Raw genomic sequence first — 25,922 nt, 5'->3', positions numbered from 1 at the left:
CAGACAGGCAACACTAATGTTTTCCAGCGCTGTGTCAAATACCAGCAAAACTGTCCATCTTTGTTTTCAGTTGTGGAGATATAGTCGTTTTAAAACTGCCCTATGATGACTTCTAGAGAAGCTAACACTCTGAAAAAGAGTAGAAGCTATGTTAAAGGAGTTTAAAAACAAAAATACAATCTGAATCAGATTTATCTACTACTGTTGCAACAACTTATGTTGCTATTTTAACAAGTCTTAAAAGGACAAAGCTGTTACTGTGCTTTTTGGGGGAAACAAGGGGGGAGAAACATATATGCTAACTATGCTAACTGCACAAGCCATCTAGCAATTTACTATTTCCTATTCAAAGTTCAATGACATGCTCAATGCACTTAACAGGGTGAACAAAGAACCATGTAATTGTCTTACGCAAGAGCCTTTAGGGAACTGGTCTTAAATAAAAACAGGACTTGGTGTAAATTTAAGGCTTTCCAGACTCCCGTTCCCCCATCTGGAGGAAACACCCCGCAACAGATGCTAATAGCGAGAACAGGGCAGATGATAAAGAATTTAAAAAATCTAGAGTACTGTCTTTTATTATAAAAATCCAATAATACTAATACTAATATTATAATAATGTAACACAAACACACATGCACACGCACACGCACACACACACACACACACACACACATAATATATAGTATATTAAAGATATAGCAATTAATTAACTCTATGGCTATGTGATATCAGAAAATGTGTTCATTTTTATTCATCAATTATAATTAGGATGCATACATCTGTGGGCACAAAGGTCGCCGATGCATATATCACATCACACATATTACTTAATGAAGAATATGAACACATCCCTTGTGACCTAATTAAATCAAACCCCCAGAGACACCTGTGCAGGGACAATATGTGTCCAATAAGATAATTAGCTGCTAATTAAAAAGCTATTTGCCCTATAGGAGACAATACGATTTAAGATGCCAAAAAAAGCTTTAAGCATCCATTTGTTCACTCAGTATAAAAGTAAAGCATTTGACTTTTGGGTTATATATAACGGCTGTCACATTTTAAATACTTTTTAAAAGAAGATGCAAAGATTTATTCTACTAATGAGCTGGAACCATATAAATGCAGGCTTTGAGTCTAAGATTACGCAGTAAGCTTAAGATAATCGCACTGGATGTGTGTCATATTGTCTTTACAAATGCAACCGTTGCCTGTGCTTTCGGAAATTAAAACAAGTACCATGAGACAATTTATAAATACGCTGTCATTATAGTTTACCCATGCTCTGATCATGTAGCTCCAGCAGTATAGGCAGCAGCTAAAATGAACTTTGTCAAAAAGACTTCTGGTATGGAATAGCAAAAAACTGCTTCTGACAGGCCTACTTAGTGGAGATCATGAAACATAATGACAGCTAACCACAGAACAACATTTAAAACGAGTCCTCCTCTACTTGGGTTACCTCATTTTGCTGCACACAAACTACAGCCTCAAGAACAATTATCATTCAGTGGGCTACTCTCTCATGTTCAAAAGATAAGCCAGTCATTTATCCATATATCGCAGCAGTACCATCATTTGGTGCAATCTGCACTACCTCCCCTGGAGACGCTCATTCTGTATTTCATATATCAGAGAAAATTGCATTAAGGGTGTGTGTGCTGGTAGTGTGCTGTCAGGAGGAGTAGCACTTGTTTTCACTGGCCTCGTCAGCCTGCGAGAGCGCAATATGCAGCTTCGGTCTAATGCAATCAAGCTCCCACAAGTCAAAACAAAGCAAATGCGGCTCCAAAAAACACTTGCCGAGCACCGAGGTAGCGGATGAGGATGGTGGCAAAGAGCGGAAAAAAACAAACAGATATGGCGTGTCTGAGAGCAAATGCAGCACGGTCTTTAGCAAGCCTGCTCGGCATTGCCCATAATGCACTTCTCTGCGGTGAGCTGGTAAACTGCTGGAAGGCTGGGTGTAAGAAAAAGTCTTCTCCAATGCCTTTAAATTTTTAGTTTCAACATAAAGGACTAAAACTGCAATCTAAAAAAATATATAAATAAATAAAAAAGTAAATACATACATACATACATACATACATAATTTTAGAATTTAGCTGCAATCCAGCTAAATGAAATTATATACTTTGTAAAAATAAAAAGTATATTTATGTTATAAATCTAATGTAAAACTATAGCTAATATATAACGTGTATATACATAAGTGTATGTGTGTGTGTGTGTGTGCACATATATATATATATATATATATATATATATATATATATATATATATATATATATATATATATATATATATATATATATATATATATATATATATATAAAAATGGCAGCATAAAACAGAATTTCTATATGCAAAAATGTATACTATATTTATGTAAAAGTTATGTGAAAATTATGAATAACAATATTGATACATGGGAATTCTTCTAGGTGTTTGAAAAAGCCTACAGTTCTTTTTATTTTAACTTTCAACATAAACACATAAAAAATATATATAAATAAAATAAATAAAATATTTTCAATAAATAAATAAAAGCATTATGCATTATAATTTATGCATTAAACAAATACATAAATTTAAAGAGAAAAGAACTGGCAACTCAATGTATAACTAAACTTCTATTAGGACTTCTTGATTATGACAAAAATCATAATCATGATTATTTTGGTCAATATTGTAAGCATGCTTATTTAACACTATTATAAGTGGGCCATGTGACCAAAACTTAAAATAAATGATTTATTAAAAGATAGCAATATATATATATATGAATAATTTAAATAAATAAAAAAAGAGCACAATCTTAACTATAAGAATTAAACTTAATTTATTACTTAATAAAGCTAAAAAAAAGTCCTTCAGTCTAGAGCAGTAAGTGATTTTGTCTTTTGTTGTTTGATTGATATTTAGCACCCAGTCGAAAGCAGGAATATAGCCCCATGTCACTTTAAAAGCCGGACGGATCCAATTTGCTATTACATGTATTTTCATTCTTACGTGTATAATCACTAAGCTCCACATTTTGACATATTTTTGCAATTATTTGACCATTTAGGTTTGCACCTTGAGCTTAAAGTTGACTACATGTCCATGTTCTGTTCCATCTCTGAGTGCAGTAGAAACAGCACAAGTTTTTAAACTTTTAAAAACACATGAATCAACATTAATAAATCAAGCATGTTTCATTTTGCATTACCATGATTTTTCAGGAGTGAAAGTGCACAACTAGTAAGGGGGCGGAATGGGGTGCAGTAATTTATTTATCTCAGTAATTTTATTTGCATAATCGTTGGAGGCCGAAATCAAAATGGAATTTCAATTAATTGCACAGCCCTAACTTCTATATTTCCATATTATAAGTTCTAACGTGTAAAAAGGATAAACAACTCATGAGAAATATTTGACTGATACATGGGAATTCATGTTTGGCGAGATAATTCTGTGAATGCAAGTCCAGTCAACTAGAATTACGTTCGTTTGAACAATCAAACATTCATAACAAGAGGTCTTCACAACTCAGGTAATTATGTTTGCTGTCAGTTCTCTGCTCTACCTCGCTAGCCCACTCGAAAAGATCCGTTAAGAGACACTTCATCTAATTTCCTGTCAAAGCTGCACAAAAGAAGTGGAATAACGCGCTTTCGCAGCAGAGAGTTGGCGCGGGTGCGCTCAGTGCGGGTCTAGCGTATGATGGTTTCACATTAGCACACGCCAATTAATAGCTGCGAGCGAGACGGCTTCCCTTTTCTATCAGCCACCTGTCCATCAAAAAGGAAATAATCATTAGATTCTAATAAATCTGTCCGCCATGTCAATGTAGCTGCCATGCAAAAATGTGCTAGTCTTAGCCCCGGGGTGCCCAGAGACCTGTTTTTCGTTATTCGCTGTACAGTTGAATGCACACACTATTGGTGGAGTAACTTCAGGTGTGTATTGTAGGGGGGCTTGAGAGGGGAATTATTGTACATATCAAGCGGGATATTTCGGCAGCTCTCCACAAGGCTGCCCATCAGGACAGCGCTGCAGGGCATTCTCACCAGCATGACTGGCAGCTGTTTCCTGCCGGACAGGTCACGTGATCACAGCTCACGGAACAGCGGTGCATGGTTTGCGTGTCTGGGGCTCTGGGAGTTGTGTGAGAATGGCAGGTGAGAATTTGTGGGTGTGTTCAGAAGAACCAGAAGACCAACTTATGTTTTCTAAGACCCGTTTGCAATGCAAGAAGGCAGTATTTGCTTCTTGGGTTTATTAAGGACATAACCACTTAGTAAAGGCTGACTATTTGTTGATGCCCTCAATAAACCCAAGTTTGTGTGTGTATATATAAACTGAGATGTGCATATTTTGAGAGTTGAATTATATATATTTTTTTACATTTCTCGTGTTTAAAATGATGCAGCAAACAGGAAACAGAATTTGAATGTAAGGAAGTAAAATTAAATTAACTGAAACTTTAAAATATTTATACCATATAGCAAAATTTATAGCTAATTACAGTATAGCTAAAAAAAAAACTGGATTGATAAAGCCTTGTTTGAAGCTTGACTTATGGATGGATGGATAGATCTGTGGATGAACACAAATTTTTATAATATCGGGAGAAAATGAAGAGGAACCGAACAAAGCATATTCACCACAAAGCCAAAAAAGCCGCCTACCTCATTATCTACAATAACACACACTCCCCTCCTACGCACATTCACCCCCGAGGCTGCACACCCATCCATACATTATTGAACAAAGGCAGGGGGCTTCACAGCAAGGGACTCAAGAGGGAGGTTAAAACAAAGGTTTTGCTTCAGCAACACTGAACCTTCAGAGGTTAGAGCCCCAGGTTGGCCAAGGACATGCGTCAGGACGGCCGCAGGCCTGTGAACTCCTGCTAATGAAGGCAGCTCAAGCTGGTAAACAGCACAGGGTGGATGTCACAAGCATACATTACAATACATCACTGTCTTCCTCAGGCCAGGGGCCTTCCTCTGCCCACCTGGTGCCACACTGACATGTTCAGGGACTACAGAGCTGTAGGTAGAGGGAATTTAAACAGATATTACTGATGCTGAATGCAGAAAGGGTAAGTATTATGGCTAAGGTTAAACATAGTCAATGGCACTAGATCTTTTCCACAAACTTATTCCGTCCAAGAAATGGCCACTTAGAAATTCTCCACAAATGGTTGTGGAGAAAACAGCAAAACAACAGCGGAACAGTCTTTTAGTAAAATTATTTGGGATGGGGATAAGTGTGGGTGTGGAGGAGAGAGAGAGTCATAAAGAGAAAGATACGCTCAGACAGGAATGTGGTTGTTTTCAGGTCAGTGAGCTTGTGGGATGTGAACGTAAGCAAATGAGTGAATGAGGAAGAGAGAATGTGACAACCAGATGAAGGTATAGAGAGGAGAAGTGGAGATAGAAATGCAAATGATTTACTTCTTAAGCATACAAACCATGAACTCTGTAAGTGTACAGTATACTCTGTGTATCTAAAATCTGATTCAAGATTCTGAAAGGAAAGAACTGAGATCACCCTAAATATTAATGTACCAAATTGTCAAAGGAAACCTGGGTTTCTATACCACCTCAGCAGTGCCACAAACTGATCACCTCCATGCCAGGCCGAATTGAGGCAATAATTAAAGCAAAAGGAGCCCCTACCAAGTATTGAGTACATGTACAGTAAATCAACACACTTTCCAGAAGGCCAACAATTCAATAAAAAATTTTATGTTTAAAAATGTTTTATTGGTCTTATGAAGTATTCTAATCTGTGGAGATTGGTGGGTTTTTGTTAAATGTGAGCCAAATCATCACAATTAAAAGATACAAAGTCTTAAACTACTTCACTCTGTGTGCATTGAATTTATTTAAAACACAGGTTTCACAAATTGAGTTGAATTACTGAAATGTCAACTTTTCCACGCCATTCTAATTTATTGAGATGCACATGTGTATATATATATATATATATATATATATATATATATATATATATGAAGAGTTCAGATGCAAAAGCCTCTAAATGCCATCTGAAATTTGCATCTAAAATTAGGATTTTTATCAAGCTCCTATGCTTAGGTTGAGTCATTTTACTTTAATGGCAATGTGCAGGTCCTTTGTCAGACTATTAAAGTGAAATAACTGAACATAAATATAGGAGCCTGATAGAAATCCTAATTTTAGATGAAAATTTCAGATGGCATTTAGAGGCTTTTGCATCTGAACTCTTCATATATATATATATATATATATATATATATATATATATATATATATATATATATATATATATATATATATATATATATATATATTATATTTATGTATGTGTGTGTGTGTGTATGTGAATAATATCATCATATATATATATATACCCGTATTTTCCAGACTATAAGTTGCACTTTTTTCACAGTTTGGCTGGTCCTGCGACTTACAGTCAGATGCGACTTATTTATCAAAATTAATTTGACATGAACCAAGAGAAATCATTACCGTCTACAGCCGCCAGAGGGCGCTCTAACGCTGCTCAGCGCTCCTGTAGTCTGTAGTCTCTCGCGGCTGTAGACGGTAATGTTTTCTCTTGGTTCTTGGTTTTAAATAAATGCGACTTATAGTCCAGTGCGACTTATATGTTCTTTCCCTCATCATGACGTATTTTTGGACGATGCAACTTATACTCAGGTGCGACTTATATTCCGAAAAAAATAATAATAATAAAATATATATATATATATATATATATATATATATATATATATATATATATATATATATATAAAACATTATTTCATCCATATTTTAACTTTTTATTCCAAAAGTTATTTGAAACATTAAGTTAGCAGAATTTTTTTTTGCAGTTGATAGGCTTTCTGTGTACGTATATAAAATCACTTCTAGAAAAATACGATACGATAGAACGATAGAACGATAGAACGATAGATAGATAGATAGATAGATAGATATAGATAGATAGATAGATAGATAGATAGATAGATAGATAGATAGATAGATAGATAGATAGATAGATAGATAGATAGATAGATAGATAGATAGATAGATAGATAGATAGATGTTTTACTTTTGAAAGATCCCTGAAGTTGCTGGGAACTGTGAGGTCCAGCTCTTCTGACTCATAGTTTGTCAGGACCCATGGGAAAACAGGATACTGGTTCAGATCATTGTATGTCCTTCCTGAAAGAGTAAAGGTGAAATTACTAGAAGGCAGGTGGACAACAGAGTGGCAATCCAACAACCAGTAGTTGTAGTTAATCAATAAAGTCATTTTTGCAGGGCTCATGACTACTGGTTACTGTGTTAGTCTCCTGGTGAAGGAGTGTGAAGAGACGCTTACTAGGATATCATAAATTCATAATATGATAACATGATTGATGACATGACTCCCTCAACTATAAAAAGGAAGAAACAAGAGTGTTGTGTGTAAAGACAAACATCGTATCCCACTGCGTGCTGAGATGATAAAAACGACTCAGGTTTTCATAATAACATGTACAGTAATAGAGTTCTCAACAAGATGAACAAGCAGATGTTGGTGTGGTTGTCTGTCACAGAGCCTAATGACTGTATTCCAGCGGAGGAGGGTTAGAAAATGTTGGTGGTACTTTTTTCTCGGTTAAAGCTTCCTGAAAGTGAAAAATTGTGCGGTGAAGTTGTGGCGTGGGTGTAATTAAAGGCATGCAAATTCTTCTAGAAGATGACACCGTACCCTTGACACCCCTCCCTGTGGCACAGTCAGGCCTCTCCTCTGATTGGCCAGAGAGTTGTGGTAACCATGGAGACCTATATGAAGAATCCATGACTGAGCACATATGCGGCAATGCAATAGACGCCAGATGTGGCTTTGTCTTTTACTCCTTCCATTCTCTCCCTTCATCGTTCCTTATCTCTCAGTCTCTATCTTTCTGCCATGAGTCTGTTTCCTTGCTACTAGGAATATGGATTTCAGATGGTAAGAACTGTCACAGGAGAACTATCTATCTATCTATCTATCTATCTATCTATCTATCTATCTATCTATCTATCTATCTATCTATCTATCTATCTATCTATCTATCTATCTATCTATCTATCTATCTATCTATCTATCTATCTATCTATCTATCTATCTATCTCCAGTTTTACTATATGTAACAGTGATGTAATTTATTAATCAGTAATAAATATTTTATATTTTAAATTAGTTTATACTCTCTGTAAGAAAGTTAATTAGAAAATGGTTTATTTAACTCTAATTTATATTTTGCATTTTACACCTCTATAGAATAAGTTAAGAAATCATAAATTAGTTGAAATAATTTATGGCATGTAATTAATTTATATATTATTTATTTAAATACTTAAATAGTTGATTACTTCAATCTTATTTATTTACATTTATTTAATTCTACGTTTTATTTGTTCTCTCTCTCTCTCTCTCTCTCTCTCTCGAATAAATTAAGAAACATTAAATATATTAGAATATTGATTAAATAAATGTACATTTTTACACTGTATAAACAAAAAATGTCTAAATCTTGATATGAATAAATACATTTAATTATAAATAAACAAATATATATATATATATATATATATATATATATATATATATATATATATATATATATATATATATATATATATATATATATATATAAAATTTCAAATATATGTATTTAGGATATATATTTCATTTAAATTAATTATTAAATTAAAAATAAATGCATTTGAAGACTGAATAAACTTAAGTATAAACATGCATGCATTATTCATATATAAACAAAGTTTGAGTGTGGGTAGATTCTGCTCCAATCTTTTATATGTGATTGTTTATGAAAGAAAGCTGTAGCCAAGAAATAAACCTTAAGCTTTTCAATGCACACAAAAAAAGAAGATTTTTGGGAAATGCCAATCTGATATATAGCTCTGTAATATTGCGAAGGTGCTGGCGTGATTTGTGCTGCTGTGTGAACAGAAAAGTTTCCAGATTGTCTGGCTACCGCTGTGATCTGGAGCTGTAAGGACGCCACTGAAGCTTAGCCATGCTGATATATAGAACCTCTTAAAGAAGAGATACACAGGGGCTATTTCATCTTTACAGTGCGATTACTCAGACATGGACTGAAAGCCTGGTATTTCCTGTGGAACTCGGGGAGGGCACAAATCAAAGCTGATCCTAAGGTGATGCTAACCCACAGGGGTATCTCAGTCCAGATAACTGCCTGAGAATGTGAGCATGTGTGGAGGGTGTGGAGAGTTTGGTTCTGGGTTCTTCAGGCCTGTCATGATGGTTGGAGATGATAGCGAGTGTGGGCTAATTACCAGACCCATCACAAATGACTGTCATTAATCTTCCTCTTAAACAGCCTCCTCTTAGAGAGTACAGATAAAACGCTTCCATGATTTATAAAGCCCTCAAGTGGTTTAATACAATATGAACAGTTTAGTGTGAATGCAGTTAATTAAGCAAATATGGCATTAATTACCCTGGTATTTACCCTAATATATATATATATATATATATATATATATATATATATATATATATATATAATAAAACATCTAAAATAAAATAAATGGGGGGACAGTCTTTTTTTATTCTTGGACATACACTGACACTATGAAATCCATCCCAAACCCTGAGCCTATTGATCTTCAGATAGGCCAGGTCTAGGATGAGGTAGACTTGATTAACCAGGTTAATGCCACATGGTGAAGTGGGGCAGAGAAGAGGAAAAAGGTTGAGATGAGGGGAGGCTGAGCTGACAGGACCGAGGCCCGGGTGGAAGATGTTAATATCACCGCAATAGTGTTTAATTAGGAGCAGACCGGCTTCACATTAACACCCCTCTCTCTCTCCTGTCGGTGGGCCCGGGCTTCACTGACACCTCTGTCAGCACAGGTCATTACCACTCCTGCCTTTAATGAATTTTACCCCATTCCAGCTCTGCCTTACATCTAATTAGCTGACAATAATGTTTCGAACTCACGCCAGAGCTAAATATAAATATGCATGAATATGCAGCGCGAGCAGGGATGACACATTTCAGTGTCAAGAGGAGGTGTGTGTGTGTGTGTGCGCGCGCGAGAGAGTTCTCACTAGTTCACATCAGAGACTTTGCAGCAGAATATTTCAACTCTGCACACACTCACAGAGCCACACTAATTATCCCAAAGAGTCCACGGCTCTCGCATTTGAACAACAACAGAGCGTCTGAGTATGAAAATAAAATATAGCTTCTGAATAAATAATGAGGGGAAAGACAGTAGATTTCTGCCAAAGAGAAACTAATAATACCAAAATGAAATGAAATGAAATTAGTGCTGGGAAATGATTACTCGCAATTAATCGCATCCAAAATAAAATTTTCTTTTCATATATATATATAAGACATAAGACACACACATACAGTAAATATATATATATATATATATATATATATATATATATATATATATATATATATATATATATATTTTTTTTTTTTTTTTTACATGTAGTTACATGTATATATGTATATTCATATAATTGATATTATATATAAATACATTTAAAATAAAAACATAACATATTTCCTTAAATATATACATGCATGTGTGTGTATTTATATATACATAATAAATATACACAGTACAACAAAAATCTTATATTTTGTATGCGATTAATCGCGATTAATCATTGCTCAGCACTAAATAAAATAACATTTTGCTGGCAATCTTTATGTACAATCAAAAGATTCAATGTAAACACCGATCAATGGAAAAACGTGATTGCAAATAGTCCAAAATGCTTTCATTTAAATAACTGGTTAGCAATGACGAGCAAATAAAATCTGACCTGCAATGGTATTGAGAAACATCAGGTACTCAAAGTTGGAGATCTCCCGTCTTTGCCAGCGCTGAGTCATATTAGACGACTTGAAGAGCTGACGAGGGCTGGCCAAAGAAATCCGCCTGCAAAAAAAGCACAGAACTGTACCAATAAGTAGGGCTCATGTCCAACTCGACATTTGCTTTCATTTACTTTGATTATTGTGGACTTGGCTTGCCCCGCAGATGGATTATAACTCAAAATATGACATTGTAATATTTAGCTTCCAAAAAAAGACAAAAGAGTACACCAGCTCACACACGCGAGGCTGTCACGCTCTTTACTGTGGTGTGTAATGAATGCATCAGTTCCAGCAAAAGAGATTCTTTGCAGATGACCATAATGTGCCTCTGCTCTTGAAGTATACGCAGCACACATGCTAAAAATATGAGAACAACAGAGATTTCTGGTGCAGCGCCTGAATCGGACCTCTCTCAGGCATTCTCATCCACGTGCAGGACTTGTATGTTTCTTTTATCTGTACTTCTTATGCATGTTTTGAATAATTATGTGCACCTTCCTTGCACTTATTCTGACTAAGAACAAAAGAATACAGAAAAGTACTTCTTATTAGCCATGATAGCAGAAATGCATTCATGAATATAGTGAAGCACCAGTTGACAGATTTTCAAAATTATATGCACTCACATCAGCCATCATTACTGCATCATATCTGCCAAATTAACTATTTATTGATGCAATGGACAAACTGTATATTTTCTGTTAGAGCGAGAGAGAGAGAGAGAGAGAGAGAGAGAGCATCAAATATATTTGCAGACATTAGTCAAAGTTGATTATAGTACATGTAGTTTTCTGAAAGCCCCAACAGAATATGGGATCATTTGGGAGGTTCAGTCAGGGACAAACATGCAAAAACACCCATGCCGCAAGTAACTACCTCCACCTCAAAGTATTCCAAACAGTTGCAGAGCAAAGGAGTACATTCAGGATCAATCGTTTCTGACATTTGATGTGGTCATCATGCTAAAGTTTTAAACAAAATAAAGACGAAGTAAACATTGTTTTGAACAATATTTTGAATGGCAACCACGTGCAGGTGTTCCGGGGAACGAGAAACAGACTTGCCTGGCCTGTGGAAGACCATAACTTGTGCCGACGCCAACGCAAGGAAGACTGTAGACCACCTTCTTCACTGTGGGCTGATCGGGGAAGTTAAACATGACGGAGGCTGAGGGAGGGAATGATGTCACATGTTAAACAAGGGCCTACAGTACAGTACGTCCAAATATGAGTAAACATTTCCACAAACAGTACAAAGACTTGAGTCTCATTGTTTTGGAAATAACATAAATTCTTATATAAAGAAAAATAAGTTAGCACAGAAGTATGTTAGTCTACCAAGGCCAGTGGGAAGACACTACAGTCTTAAAAATAAAGGTTCTTTATTGGCACCAATGGTTCTCTGAAGAACCTTGAACATGCATGGAATCTTCCAAATGCAGAAGAGTTTCTTATAGTCGGAAAATGTTTTTCGAGATGGTTCTTTTATGAGCTGTTCATTGAAAGGTTCTTTTGTGAACCAAAAATAGTTATTCTATGGCAAGAACACCATTTTGGAACCTTTATTTTTTTAAAGATTGTATGATGTTGCACAATAAAGAATTATAAAGCTCTGCCAACATTGAATCTGGCGAAAATGGCTTAAAAGCTTTTTAGGTAATTTTTTTTATTTTTTATAGATTTGATGTCAAATTTCACACTCAGATTCAGACTCTTATTTGACCTAAATAAAAAAAAAAAGTAAAAAAAAAGTCAATTTTGGTGTGTTGCTGAAAGAAGCATTTAATGGTCAACCAAATCTGCATTTATCCAATATAGAAAGTGTTAAGAGTAATTACTGTTTAAAATAATTGTTTACTATTGAATTTTTTTAAATGTTATTTATTTCTGTGATTGGAAAGGTGAATTTCAAGAATCATTACTCCAGTCTTCAGTGTCACATGATCCTCCAGAAGTCATTCTAATATGTTGATTTGATGATCAAGAACTTTTTAATAACTTTTTCGATAACTATTTATAAATGTAATATATGTGTGGACACTATGATATGTTTTATAGAAAGTTCAAAAGAACAGGATTTATTTGAAAATAAACTTTTGTAAAATTATAATTGCCTTTAGTGTCATTTTGACCAATTTATTGAATCCATGCTGAATAAAAGTTTTGATTTCCTTAAAAAAAGATGGGTCACATTTTATTTTAAGGTCCAGTTCTCGCTATTAACAAACTATTAACTATGACCTTTTTAAATAGTTATTAATATTTAGTTTAGGGATTGGGTAGGATTAGGGATGTAGAATAAGGTCATGCAAATTCTGTAATAAGCAACTAATTAATAGTGAAAAATCGTCCCTATCCTAAGATGTTATGACCCCACCTTTTTTAAATGTAGTCTATATTATGTATGAATTAACATTAGATTAACATCAATGTATTATGAACAATCACAAACGGAATTAAACTAACATGATTAATAAATGCTATCAAAATACTGTTCATTATTAGTTGATGACACCTAACAATCCATTAGCTAATCTTAACAAACTGATCCTTATTGTAAAGTGTTACCAGTAAAATCTGCTCATCCATTTTGAAGATGGTTCACCAAGCAGATTATCAGGAAAACATGTATAAAATCTGTCATTGGGGTACTAAAATGTAACATATTGGTATTAATATGCACCTTTAAGGTACTAATATGCATCTTTTGGGTTTAAATATGGTACAAAAGTCTACCCTTGTGAAAAGGTAACTTTGTGTACCTTTGAGTGCAGGACGTCTTTGTTATTAGTTAACTAGATACTAGAGTGGCCATTGTTTCGCATTCATAAAGTGGTAAACATGAGGCCGTTTTACTTCTGTTGGCCATGAAGATCTCCAGCGCTGTGTTCTGAAGCAGGAAGCGTCTGGTGAACACCGCTCGGATCTCGCTGAACATCCATTTGCCGTGAAGCCCCTCGGAGTAGACCAGCACCTATGCACAGGCGAGAGGAAAGAGATACGTTAACCGAACGGAACTCCAACAGATTTTTCAATACGTTGTCACACATGTTGTGATCGTTGCTCGGGAAACACGTTCCGTAGTTGGAGTTTGATTGTCACTCCAATCATCGTCCCATGAAGCCACTTTGACGGAGCAGTGCGAAACATTCCATTCCCTTCAAAAATGCTGGCTGGTATCCATTGAGTGACGGCTTTGATTATCTCAAAATGGAGGCATCTCTAGAAAGGTGCTGCTTTCTGTTGATGATGCAAAGGCCGTCTTTCTTCCTTTCCTCCATTTTTTTTTGACACATCTTTCTCTTGTGGGGCCGACGCTCTCACCGTGTTGTTGGAACACAGTCCCTACGGGCTTAAGGCGGGCGTAAATAATCAATACTAACATGGGGCCGGAGCAAGAGGGGGATCATTAGTGAGCTTCTCCTCGGAGACCCCCAGGGACCTTAGATGCTGGATCAAGAGCTTCATCTTGACAAGTGAGAATGAGCCAGACTCTTTCCTCACCTACTACCACTTTAACAGACCGGGAGGTACACATGCACACAGACAGACATACTCACACACTTCAAGCCCAAGAAAGAGAATGCCTTGTGGTGTATGGATAAGAGCCCCTTCTGGGTGGGTGCAGAGGTGAGGAAAGGTTTGGGACATTGTGTTCAGTAACTGTGAATGGGAATAGGGTAAGGTTAGCACCTAAAGCTGAGAGAGATACCAAAAGCTTCCACCAATCAGACCGGCCTTGCTTAATTTCTCTCTGGAATAATGTTCAACGCTGACACCGATGGGCCTCCTGTCACTTCCGGGTCTCTTGGGCTTAATTAAAAATGGATTATATCAAAATGCTCACCATCCACCACCATAGGTGCCCTCACTCCATACAAACCCACAACAACAAAGATATACAGATAGGTTTGCCCTCTCTCTGATATTGTATATCCATAGACCTAAACTCAAAAAGCTGTCACAAATACAGGATGTATGGAAAACAGTGGACTGGTAATTAGAACTAGATTTGGCAAATTTAGTATTAAAGGTTTTCCACATGAGAGAAACAAAGGAGAGAATAGTAGCACAAATAAATAAATAAAATAGAATAAAGAGAAACCATCATGTTCAACGATCTGGGGGGATGGGGGATCCAAAAACATAATAACAATGTTATTATTCATATATTCATGACAAACAAGTGAAAATAACAACACAATTAAAAAATACTATTGATAATGATGAAAACAAATTTGTATTATTAAACATTATAACAAGAATGATAATAATAAATTATTATTATTATTATTATTATTATTATAACAATTACATCAAAATAATAATAATAATTATTATAATTGTTATTAATATTATTATGACAATGATAAAAATATTAATTATAATAATACAATTGTTGTTATTATTATTATTATTATTATTATTACTATTAATGATAATGATACAAATTATAAATGTTTTAATAATAATAATAATAATAATAAATGTATGTAATGATGATGATGATGGCGATAATGGTAAATATTATTATTATATTAATGACAAGCAAATTAACCATATAAATATTACTAAAACCTAATGATTATTAATCATAAATTATAAAAAAAAATATATTAAAATAATAATAATGACAACAAAATAATATTATATGCTGAAACAATATATATTTATACAACAATAAAATGTTGTTGTTATTATTATCATTAGGGTTAAAAAATGGCCCTTAAAATTGTTACAAAGAATAAGTAGTTGTTTTATATCTGAACAAAATGTGACAGGTGCTCGCAATAAAAGGTACTTACTCCTAAATTAAGAAAGAAAAGAAAAAGAAAAGTAAAAACAGAAACCAAAACTAAATAATACAAGACCTCTTAATAAAATAATACCTATTTTTGTTTCAGTGGACATTTTTTCAAATGTATATGCATCTACACATGCCCTCACTTGTCTCTTCCTGTGACAAAACACAGGCCAAAGGGTTAGCCAGCGACAAAAGATCCTGCTGGAGAAAAATAGGTCACATTAGAAAAAAAAAAAAGTCATAACAGAGCTGGCACATCAAACATCAACAAGCCAGTGCCCCTGTAGACACAGAGGTCTTTGACAAAGTGCAGTCGTTATTCTCCCCCATCTTTTTGTTCTCATCTCGGAGAAATAGAGAGAGAAAGAGAGATAGAGAAAGGACGGCGGCCTAGCTGTAAAAATTGGGGCTTAATGAACCTGTCTGGCTGGGCTGTCCGCTGCCTGTCAGAAGTGTCACAATGGTGACGAGTGTCAGGGACGAGCGGCCCCGGGTCCCAGACAGGCCTGCCAGCTGGAGGCTTCTGCCCCAATCTAATCACACCAGCAGCAGCCGAGCAGGAACAGGCTCCAGGCTTTTACCTCACTGCTCCTGGCTTGTCAGCGCACACACAACTACCTATCCCTCGTCCAGATGCTTATGTCTGCTGTATATGCAGCTGTTAGGGTTGGAAAAGCGTCCTAACAGATGCATCAAAACATATCTATTGCATTTTTGGAATAACGTTTCATTGTTTCATTGTCAATGCCATTCGGATTCTGTATGTAAACACTGGACCCCTATCGATGACTGGCCCCACAATTCTTCTCTTTTTGTTGCCGTTATCAGCTATTATTGAGCTTGACATCCAAGCCAAATCTTTTCAATATCCCTATTCTTCAAAGGATGCCCCGAACTCACCGCCGAATGGCAGGGGTGAATACATCAAAAAGATCCGTCATTTTTAAACCGGACACAATTTTTCACACAGCCCCTCGAGAGATGAGTGCAATCCCTCTCCGTGTCAAATGTGTGCTGAGTCTGGCCAGGGATAGAACAGCCAGCATGACTGATATGTTTATAAAGCCGGTCGTCTGTCGCACTGACAACCTGCCATCATAGCACCTCTTCTGGGCTCTCTGCAGATTTGTCTAATAGGCTTCCACTGCTGGGACTGAACGTGTGCGTGTGGAATGAGAGAGGGGGAAATGTGTCCAGAAAGTGAGAGCACTTGTCTTCTCTCAAGAATGGTGACTACTCCCTATGGTGCGTGAGAGAAAACGTATATATGAGCTAAAGAGGTTCGAACCCACAGCCTAACAGTCATTTTACCTGCACATAAAAACATTTAAAGGAACAGTGCACCAAAAATGACAATTCTTTCATTGTTTATTCACATAAATGTTATTCACCACACCATGTGACTGTTTTATTTTTCTTCTGTACAACAAAAGAGGAGACATTTGGAAATAATAAATGTTTATAAAAATGTTATTACTAAAAATAATAAAACACTGAAACCAAAACTAATGTACATGATATTTTAAAAACATCAAGCAAATTTAAACTCAATTAAAAATAAATGAAAAAAAATAAATAAATACATAAATAAATTGTCCATATAAATGTGTCATACTTATATTTTAAAAACATTCAAGGCTCAATAATAATACTTATTATTATGATTATTATTCTTACATAAAAATATTTTAAAAACTACAAATAATACAACACTGAAAACAAAGCCATTGTACATGACATTAAAAAAATTCAGGCACCTAAAAAAATAAAAAAAATTAAAGAAGAAACACAAAAGTACCATAGCCCATATGACTACGTTTATTAAATTATTAGAAGTATTATAATTATTATTATTATTATTATTACTAATATTGTTGTTGTTGCTGCTGTTACTGTTGTTGTTATTGTTGTAATATTAATGAACATGTATTTATAAATATTTTAATTCTTCACATAATTATCATCAAACTTTCAAACTGCATCTAATTGTACTGTGAACGTTTGTCATGTGATTTATTTATGTTTTCTGAAGCCGTTGGAATCTTAACCTAATCTTGATTAGCTCTCAAATCTCACTTTCCTATTAAAACTTAACAAATGCACTGTGATGAGTTACGTGTGAGAACCGATGAAATGTAATGGGTGAACTGATGGGAATTTTCATTTTTGTGGGGGGAGAGACTTTTTAAACAATCACTAGCACTCAACAACAGTAACAGACACATTACGAAAAGGCTGAGCGACTTTTGTAGCTTGTAAATGGTCTTTACTGCATGCAGGGGACGGTGTGTCTGCTGTAAGGGGCAGCTGTGTTTGAAAGCAGACATGCTGTGGCACTGTAGAGGAAAGACCAGCACAGTATGTGACAGTCTTTACCAAAGGCTCTGTTTCTGAACAGGTGGGGGTCTGGACTGTTTACTGCCGGCTGTTGTTAGCTACTGGCTTCATGAGAAATAGCACAAGATGACAAGGTGTACTCCAGTCAGCCCAATATGTGTATGAATGTGTGTGTGTGTGTGTGTGTGTGTGTGTGCCCTCTCACCTAGCCTTGTCACTGCCAAATTCATGCTTACATACTTCTTCCTCAGAACTGCTGTTGCCCTTTCAACCTTAATTTACATCACAAGGGAACTCATTTCAGCATTTTGGTCAATGTGATGCTGCTGCTGCAAAAACAAAAAACTAAAAAAACTTAAGTGTTTGTAATCAAATATACCAAAGCTGTGTTTCGATTCATAGGATGCATGAAAGTAATTGTGTTCATTTGTTGAGCCACTACAGGAAAAAATAAGCAACACAACTGTTCTTAACATTAATAATTAATACGTTTCTGAGCATCAAATCAGCATATTAGAAAGATTTCTAAAGGATCGGTGTTACACTGAACATTGGAGAAAGGCTTCGGAAAAATCAGTTTTTCCATCACAGAAATAAATTACATTTTAAAATATATTCAAATAGCAAGCGGATATTTTAAATTGCAATCATATTTAACAAAATAACTGATTTACTGTACTATTTGATCAAATATTGCCTTGGTATAATTGTGATGAATTGCTGAATACACTTTAAAGTTGGGCAACTGGAACACAACTGAATGTAATTTAATATAATTTAATGCACAATTGATTTATAAAAGCAAGACAGAAAAGCTGGAAAAAATACTAAGCCCTTTCAAAACCACATTAATAAACTATAAAACTAAAGCATGATTAGAAAATTCATCAATCTATATCTCAAACTGTTTACCAGAAGTTTCTGTAGATCCTTTTAAAAGATGAAAAACACTCTGAAAGGAAAACAGACACTGACGCACACACACACACACACACACACACACACATCAAAGGCTGCATTTTCCATCTGATCTCTCCTATTTGTGACGTGCTTTAAGGAGTGGAAATAAGCGAAATGTAAAATTCCTTCAGATTATCAGAAGCCTCTCATTGGACGCTCCGCACGCAATCCATTTTTCAGCTCCAGTAAAGGGGAATGGCTCCCAGAGCAGGTATCTCCGGAAAGAGGATGTGGTTTTTGCATAATCACTGTCAACATACATTTAGGGTGTGTGAGAGCGTGTGTCGGGGTGACACGGTTTCAGTCGTGAAGCGAGACCACGGTGATAAACGGATGAATATGAGCTCTGCTCGCTGCTCAGATCACTGCCTAATATGTCCAACCCAGTTTGTCAATAATGGTTTTGCTGCAAGGGCCGTATTCCGGGCGCACTCTTGAGATTGTGCGTGCCATGAAAACAGATATGTCGGTGAGGGAGGAATCTTCATGCGGTTGAGCCATTTTGTTTTTCATTAAATAATGGTTTGCAGGGAAATGAAAGGCTCATCAAAAAACTAAAAGGCTAGAAAAGGAAACATTGAGCAGAAAGAGGCCTGTAAATGTCCCCGCAGGCACATGTGTACACATGCAGCTAACACTAATCTAGATAAACAGCTTGAGAGGGCTTGTGTTAAGGGCTTTTTAAAAAGATGGAGTGTAATTTTCTTTGGGGTCCATTTGCTGAGCCCACACTAATGGTCCTTCTTAAGAGACTCATCACGCTTAAGATAACTGGAATCACACTGGCCTGATGAATAGCCGCTCTTCAGCCTGACAGAGTAGTCGCAAACAAAGCACTGCGCTTTCCACATACAAAAACAGTAAGAGGGATCTAAAAGAGAAATAAAAAATACGTCGAGATCCCAATCAACAAAAAAGTATGCAATTGCACCATGTATGAAACAAATCGTTATGCAAGTGTGAGGAAGTTAATATTTCAACCCTTTAACAACACATTCGCATATTTACAATTTGATGTCGCTTAATGGTCACATTGACATGCAGGTAATCAAATTTTGAATGCATTTTATGTTTTTGATATCAAAAGATTTGATATATTTTCTCTCTCCTTGCTTATTTATATCAGTATGGTGCATTTAATGGGTATCTTAAAACAAGTTTGATGAAAAAAAGTAATCTAAAAAGTAGTCAGAACTCAGAATACATTATCTAAAACAAGTAACCTAAATTCTGTTACTAACTACAGCTTTCATCATGTGATCTGCAATCAGTAATGGACTACTATTTGAAAGTAATCTACTCAGCACTGAGTGCATAGATAATGCAATGGATATATTACCCAAAATGCATCTGGAAACGAGTATGAGGGGTCTTTGCACCCTACGATTAATGACATTTTTGCCTGAAATCGGCTGTTGTGAAACTCAGACCATCTGTTATTTTTTCCTGCAAGAATCTCGCTCACCTCTTAAGATTTCTCCATGTCTTTTATAGCAAAGCACAAAGAAAACCTAACGGTTTCCTCCCCAGTGCCAAGACACACATTGAAGATTAAGACCTTGCTCCCTATAAAATAAAATAAAGTAAAATAATTTCTGCTGGAGAAACGCGCATGCACACACACACACACACACACACAAAAATTATATATTTTTTGGCATAATAAGACCATAGGAAAAAAAAATAGCTGCTTGCTAGAATGCGTATGCTAGGAAGTCTCTGTGCTGAGTGGGAGGGGTGTTGCTTTCATCTTCAGGGGCAAGTAAAATGGAAACAGTGGAGTGTAATCTGGCTGTTGAGCATGGTAGATAATTTGCACTTGATCCCCTTGTAATTATATAGTTTAAATCTTTTTACCCTAGCTAATCCAGCGCCGCATGGAGACGTTTTCTGGGCGGCGTTGATGGGGCTGTTGGACAACCCTCGTCAACTTATGTCAAACGCTTCCTAGAGGATTTCGGGAGTGGGAGGAGAAGACTGGTGTTGATATAATTATTTTGACTGTTTATTTCATGCGCACACGCACTTTGCATATCGCTCCCCACCATGAGGAAGAGATGGAGGTGGAGGAAGTCTTGAAAGGCACAAGATGGAGGTGGAACTAAATTAATTTGATGGTAAAACCAAGTTTTGCAGTTAAATCTCACAATTAATTGCAATTTCGTAAACACAATTTATGGCATCTTTTCAGAGTAATCAATGCTTGGACTCAGTTTTGAGACATCCATCTTGTTTTTAGATTCAAACAATGAAATAAGTAGATCATTATGTTGCAGTCAGACAAAAATGATCTCCCCTGATGACCCATGTTTGATTGCTAAGCTGAAGCATGTGGGTGTTACGTACGTGTATGTGCTCTCGGCAGTGTCCCTGCTGGCCAGCAGGACAGTGGACCATCTTGCAAGCCTGCCAAAGCTGACAGCCTGTGACAATCTGCTCGGCGTGTGGCTATTTGACTAATTACACTGGATTACAGCATATTAATGCAAGCTGTTTTCTCCAGGGTTAGTGACCTAGACATGCTAGCTCCAACACATGCTAAGCTCACAGGAAGAGATTTTTTCTTCAGCAGAAAATTAAAATAGAAGTGGCTTCAACTTCTTTGTCTTGCTTCAACAGTGAATGTGTATCTCAACTGGAAGCCTAAGTCATGCTGTCTCTTCTGAACCCCCATAAGGCCATACAGAGGAGACTACATAGATTAGCATTTCTATCCGTTTCTTTTTTTTCCATCCCCGATTTGAAAAGGGAAATGCTTGTAATGTGAGTATACAAAAGACAGCAAGTTCATAAAGTGATTTATTACTTATAAGAGTAAATGTTCCCCAAAGCTGGATCATAGGGATTTTCTTCATTGATTGAGCTTTTCTGCTGAAATGAGATCTTGATTAATGGTGGCGAGTCAAATGAGAAAGGTTTGGTCTGTAGGATAACATTTTTGTTTTAATGTCATTTCCGCTTTAGAAACTCTGGGACTGTTCCAAACTAAACAATTGCTAGGCAGTGTAGCAAAATATATCCAAATCAATGCTACTTGAATGTGGAGTGAGTATTTTTATGCATAATAATTGGCATAAAATGGTTGGGATTTTTCAGTCAGCCTTTCTGCAGGTTACAAAGTTACTGTGTTTATGAAAGATTCATTGAATAATTCATTCAGTTGATTCCTTCAAAACAGATTCTTTCATGAATGATACTGCCTTGTAAGTGAGTCACTGAATTATTCACTCAACAAATTTGTTCAAAACATTGATTCATTTACGAGAGAATCACTGAATCATGCAAACTAACCAATTAACTGTGATTCATTCAGCAGACACATCATTACTGTTCGTTGCTTGAAGATATGCAACTGGAGCTATTTTCTTTGGTGAAGCAAAAACTGACTTTAATATGCAGAGTCGACTGTAAAAAATCCATTAACTACTAAATGAAATTTTGCTTTGTTTGTTTAAGAAACCAGAGCAGCTTGATATAGCAAAACTGGCTCAATCAACGGCCTGAGTTTGGGGCGGTAATATTGGTTACTCTGACCAATAGCAGAAGGGAGAATGCATTCAGCTTGAAAATAATCATTATTTCTGCAAACTCCACATTTTCAAAACTAAAATGCAGTGAAATTCTTACTAGCAATACAAGTCTCAAATCTCAAAGTAGTGTGTTCTCATGGGGCCAGCTATCTTTTCATATACGAAATAGCCAAAGTAAGCACACACTGTGTCTGGGCCTCTGCTATCAACAAAAATTGAAGCTGAGACTTTAACAAAGGCAAAAGGGGAGAAATGAGGCGTACAATGAGTGTGTTTAGAACACAGCGACTCTCCCAATTGTGCTAAATCAATCCCAGACTTGCAACAAAGAGAGACCGAAGCTTTGCTATTTGTATCCTCTCTTCTGGCTCAAGCGCAGTGTAATAATAGTCTTAAAGCAGGTATTGTAGGAAGAGAATATTTGAGTGGCTTACACAGGCCGTCTTATGAAACATTTAGGCAGTGGTTTCCAAGGGTCCAAGGAGGATGGAAGAAAAGGTAACGTGGCAGAATGGACTTCTAGCATTCCGCCCGCCTTATTGTACAGAAGTCACATCAAATTAACTCTGAGGGCCATTTGCATGGCATTTTCCTCTCTGCCAAGCTTTTCAGAACAGATTAAGCTATGAAAACTTCAGAATTACTAAAGCACCTATTAAGCATTATGCACCGTTCCTTCTTCAGCTCTCTCTTTGAAGGCGATTGAATGCATTGGGGCGTTCAATAGACTCTGAGAGGAGAAAAGCTGGAGTTATTGGGGAGGAAACATGATGACAGAAATATTTAAAAGATAAAAAATGAGTTCTGCCACGGAACTCACCACATCGAATGTTCCAATTGTGTTCAAAAAAGCCTCTGTAGAGCTTATAAATTGACATAAAATTTCTGCTTTGTGTGTTTATTTGTTATCCACTTGACAGTTCATTATTTCCATCATCACTGGAGCTAAAACTATAAGCTGTCATCAGCTTCTTGATTGTTTCAAAGAGGTTTTTAGACAACATTTAAGTGTTTTAAACTCATATATAGTAATATATGTGTGTTTCTTGTCCACATCCAAACTCTGCAGGGGACACGGGGCTGGAGCAGTTCAAAGCAGAATAGAAAGAGCGTGAATGGTAATTGTACTTAACCGGATTGGAGAGGGCCCTGACGGTGGCTCTTGAGACGCAGGTCGTGTGGCGTTAAATGGCTGTCACCCACTCAAAGATCCATGGCTTGGGAAGAGGACAAACAAAAACCCCTGCAATGTCAAGAACAGGGTCCCTGCAACTCAGGCAACCTGAAATATGTTGTTCATGATATCTTGGATATCTAAACTTCAGGACTTATAGAATGCAGACTAGGGTTTCAACTAAAACTCACATAAATATGAACCAAGGACATCTGCTGTAAGGGAATATAACTGAGAGATGGGGTTGTTCTTTTGCCCTAGACTCTAATGAGACCTCAAGGGGAATCAACCTATTAAAACAGCAGGTATCTAACACCTGTCCAGTAATACTGCTCTGACTAGAGCCATTTCATACATACACAGAAAACAACATAGCTATAGTGCTGCCTAGCTTTTGTGCTTTAATGCGACCAGAATGAGAATTTGGGTGTTGATAATAATGAGTATTATTAGTATTCAAGGTACACGTTTCATTTTTTTTTTTTACGTTTTTGTTTTCTCTGGGAATCGAAGCCATGACCTTAGCTAGTGTCATGCAATACTTTTTGAGTGAAAGGGAATTGAATGATATTAAATACAAATAAATAATAACACTCACAAAATTTTTTTTTTATTTGTTCATATCTTGCATATGTATACACACACACACACACACACACACACACACACTACAAAAACCTCTATAGCATGAAGACCTCTTAATATGACCCTTATCAAACCTCTAATTGGATTGCCAGTGCTTGGATGCAATGATTCTGGGCCTTCTGCCTTTACTCCTTTTGTATTCCCATCAGCCACAAAACACCAGAACAATTGGATTGGGATCAAATGGACTGAGAATTTTTTGTTGCCCTCAAACACAACAGATTGACTAAAATCCGACCGGGCAAAAACCTCAGCCCTCCTTTCGAAAAATGGACACATTTGAATTTCACAGGGTCCGAGTGACGAATCGAAACAAAGTTCCACACTGGCCATTGTTTGTCTAGTCTTAAAACTAGCACCATGCGGTGCGCCATTCAAACCAGAACTTGCAGTTTGGTTAATATACTAATGAATAATAGTTTAAGAGGATGTGATATTTCTGAAACAATAACCTTCAGCTTTACTGGATCCATTATGTATGACTACAGGAATGAACCAGCGCACTTCAGTCGCATCTTGTGTGATCGAAAAGTATCCCCTCATCTGTTCAAATGCCAAAATAAACCCTCCCCTAGCACCAACATCAATCATGTTAATTACGCCAAACACCATAATAACAATAATTACAATAATATCTCATTAAGAAGGAGAGAGTGAATGACGGAGGAGAATTAATAGCAAGCAGGTGTACAACACGCTGCAATTACAGAGCCTGAAATTAGTTCATCGCCCAAAGGCAAACCAAGAAGAAAGAGAAAGACTCCTAGTCGGAGAAAGTGAGAGGGAGGGGAGGCAGAGAGAAAGTGGGAGTAAAGTTTCTCTAGCCGCACCCCCCCCACACACACAAAAAAAAAATGAAATAAAAAGAGAATTGCAAATAAGCAAATGAAAAAAGTCTTAAATGTGTAAATTAGGGGAAATAAAAAAATGAAAAGGAGGTGGGGGGGGGGGGTAAAAGCAGCTTTTCCTGGCAGAGTTGTGGGCGTAGATGAATGGGGAGCGGCCCACTGTGATCAAGGGATCCACGGAGCTCTGCGTCAGCCATCAAGCCTGCACCTCTGCCGGCGACTGGCAGCTTCTCCTTCTCCTGTCAATCTTTCATTACGCCAAGCCGGAGTCGTACAGGAAGCGCCTCCCTGCCTTGACCTATCATATTACAGCTTCTGTAAATGGCTAATCCACATTCGTCAGATGGTGTCAACACCTCCGCCTGTTTTTGTGCGTGCTCAGCCCCGCCAACAGCTAAATTGACACAATAACAGAATCATTTGAATTTCAGCACAGTGTAGTACGGAAGTCAGAAAATATATTGTATACTTCCCAAGTTCGTGTATGTTTGTGTGTGTGTTTTGCATACATCAAATAAATGCAGCCACTTGTCTGTCTTATTGCTTTTAAAAAATAGTGGCAACAGCAATATGAATATGCATATACACAAATACGCAAACATGACCTTTATTAAAGCGCTATCAAACTGTTTTTGTTCGCATAATATGCTGTATGTGTGTGTTCTGTGTTTATTTGTTATGTATGTATAAATACGAACACATACAATATTTACGTCTATAT

General features: G+C 36.4%; 1 protein-coding gene across 13 annotated transcripts in view; it reads right to left on the bottom strand.

Annotated features, from left to right (window-relative positions):
- The window catches only part of LOC113114781 (neurobeachin), a 246,747-nt gene that overhangs the window by 35,187 nt on the left and 185,638 nt on the right, over positions 1–25,922 (bottom strand). For all 13 annotated transcript variants that reach the window (XM_026281781.1, XM_026281784.1, XM_026281783.1 and 10 more), the window contains 4 exons: positions 13,760–13,877; positions 11,969–12,071; positions 10,850–10,965; positions 7,094–7,206 (listed from right to left, as the gene is read on the bottom strand). In XM_026281781.1, coding sequence (XP_026137566.1) covers positions 7,094–7,206; positions 10,850–10,965; positions 11,969–12,071; positions 13,760–13,877 — 450 coding nt within the window. The remainder of the gene's footprint in view (positions 1–7,093; positions 7,207–10,849; positions 10,966–11,968; positions 12,072–13,759; positions 13,878–25,922) is intronic.

Source organism: Carassius auratus, chromosome 15, assembly GCF_003368295.1.
Source record: "Carassius auratus strain Wakin chromosome 15, ASM336829v1, whole genome shotgun sequence".
Classification (NCBI taxonomy): Eukaryota; Metazoa; Chordata; class Actinopteri; order Cypriniformes; family Cyprinidae; genus Carassius; species Carassius auratus.
The sequence above is the reverse complement of the archived record's forward strand: the minus strand, read 5'-3'. Positions and strand labels throughout refer to the sequence as shown.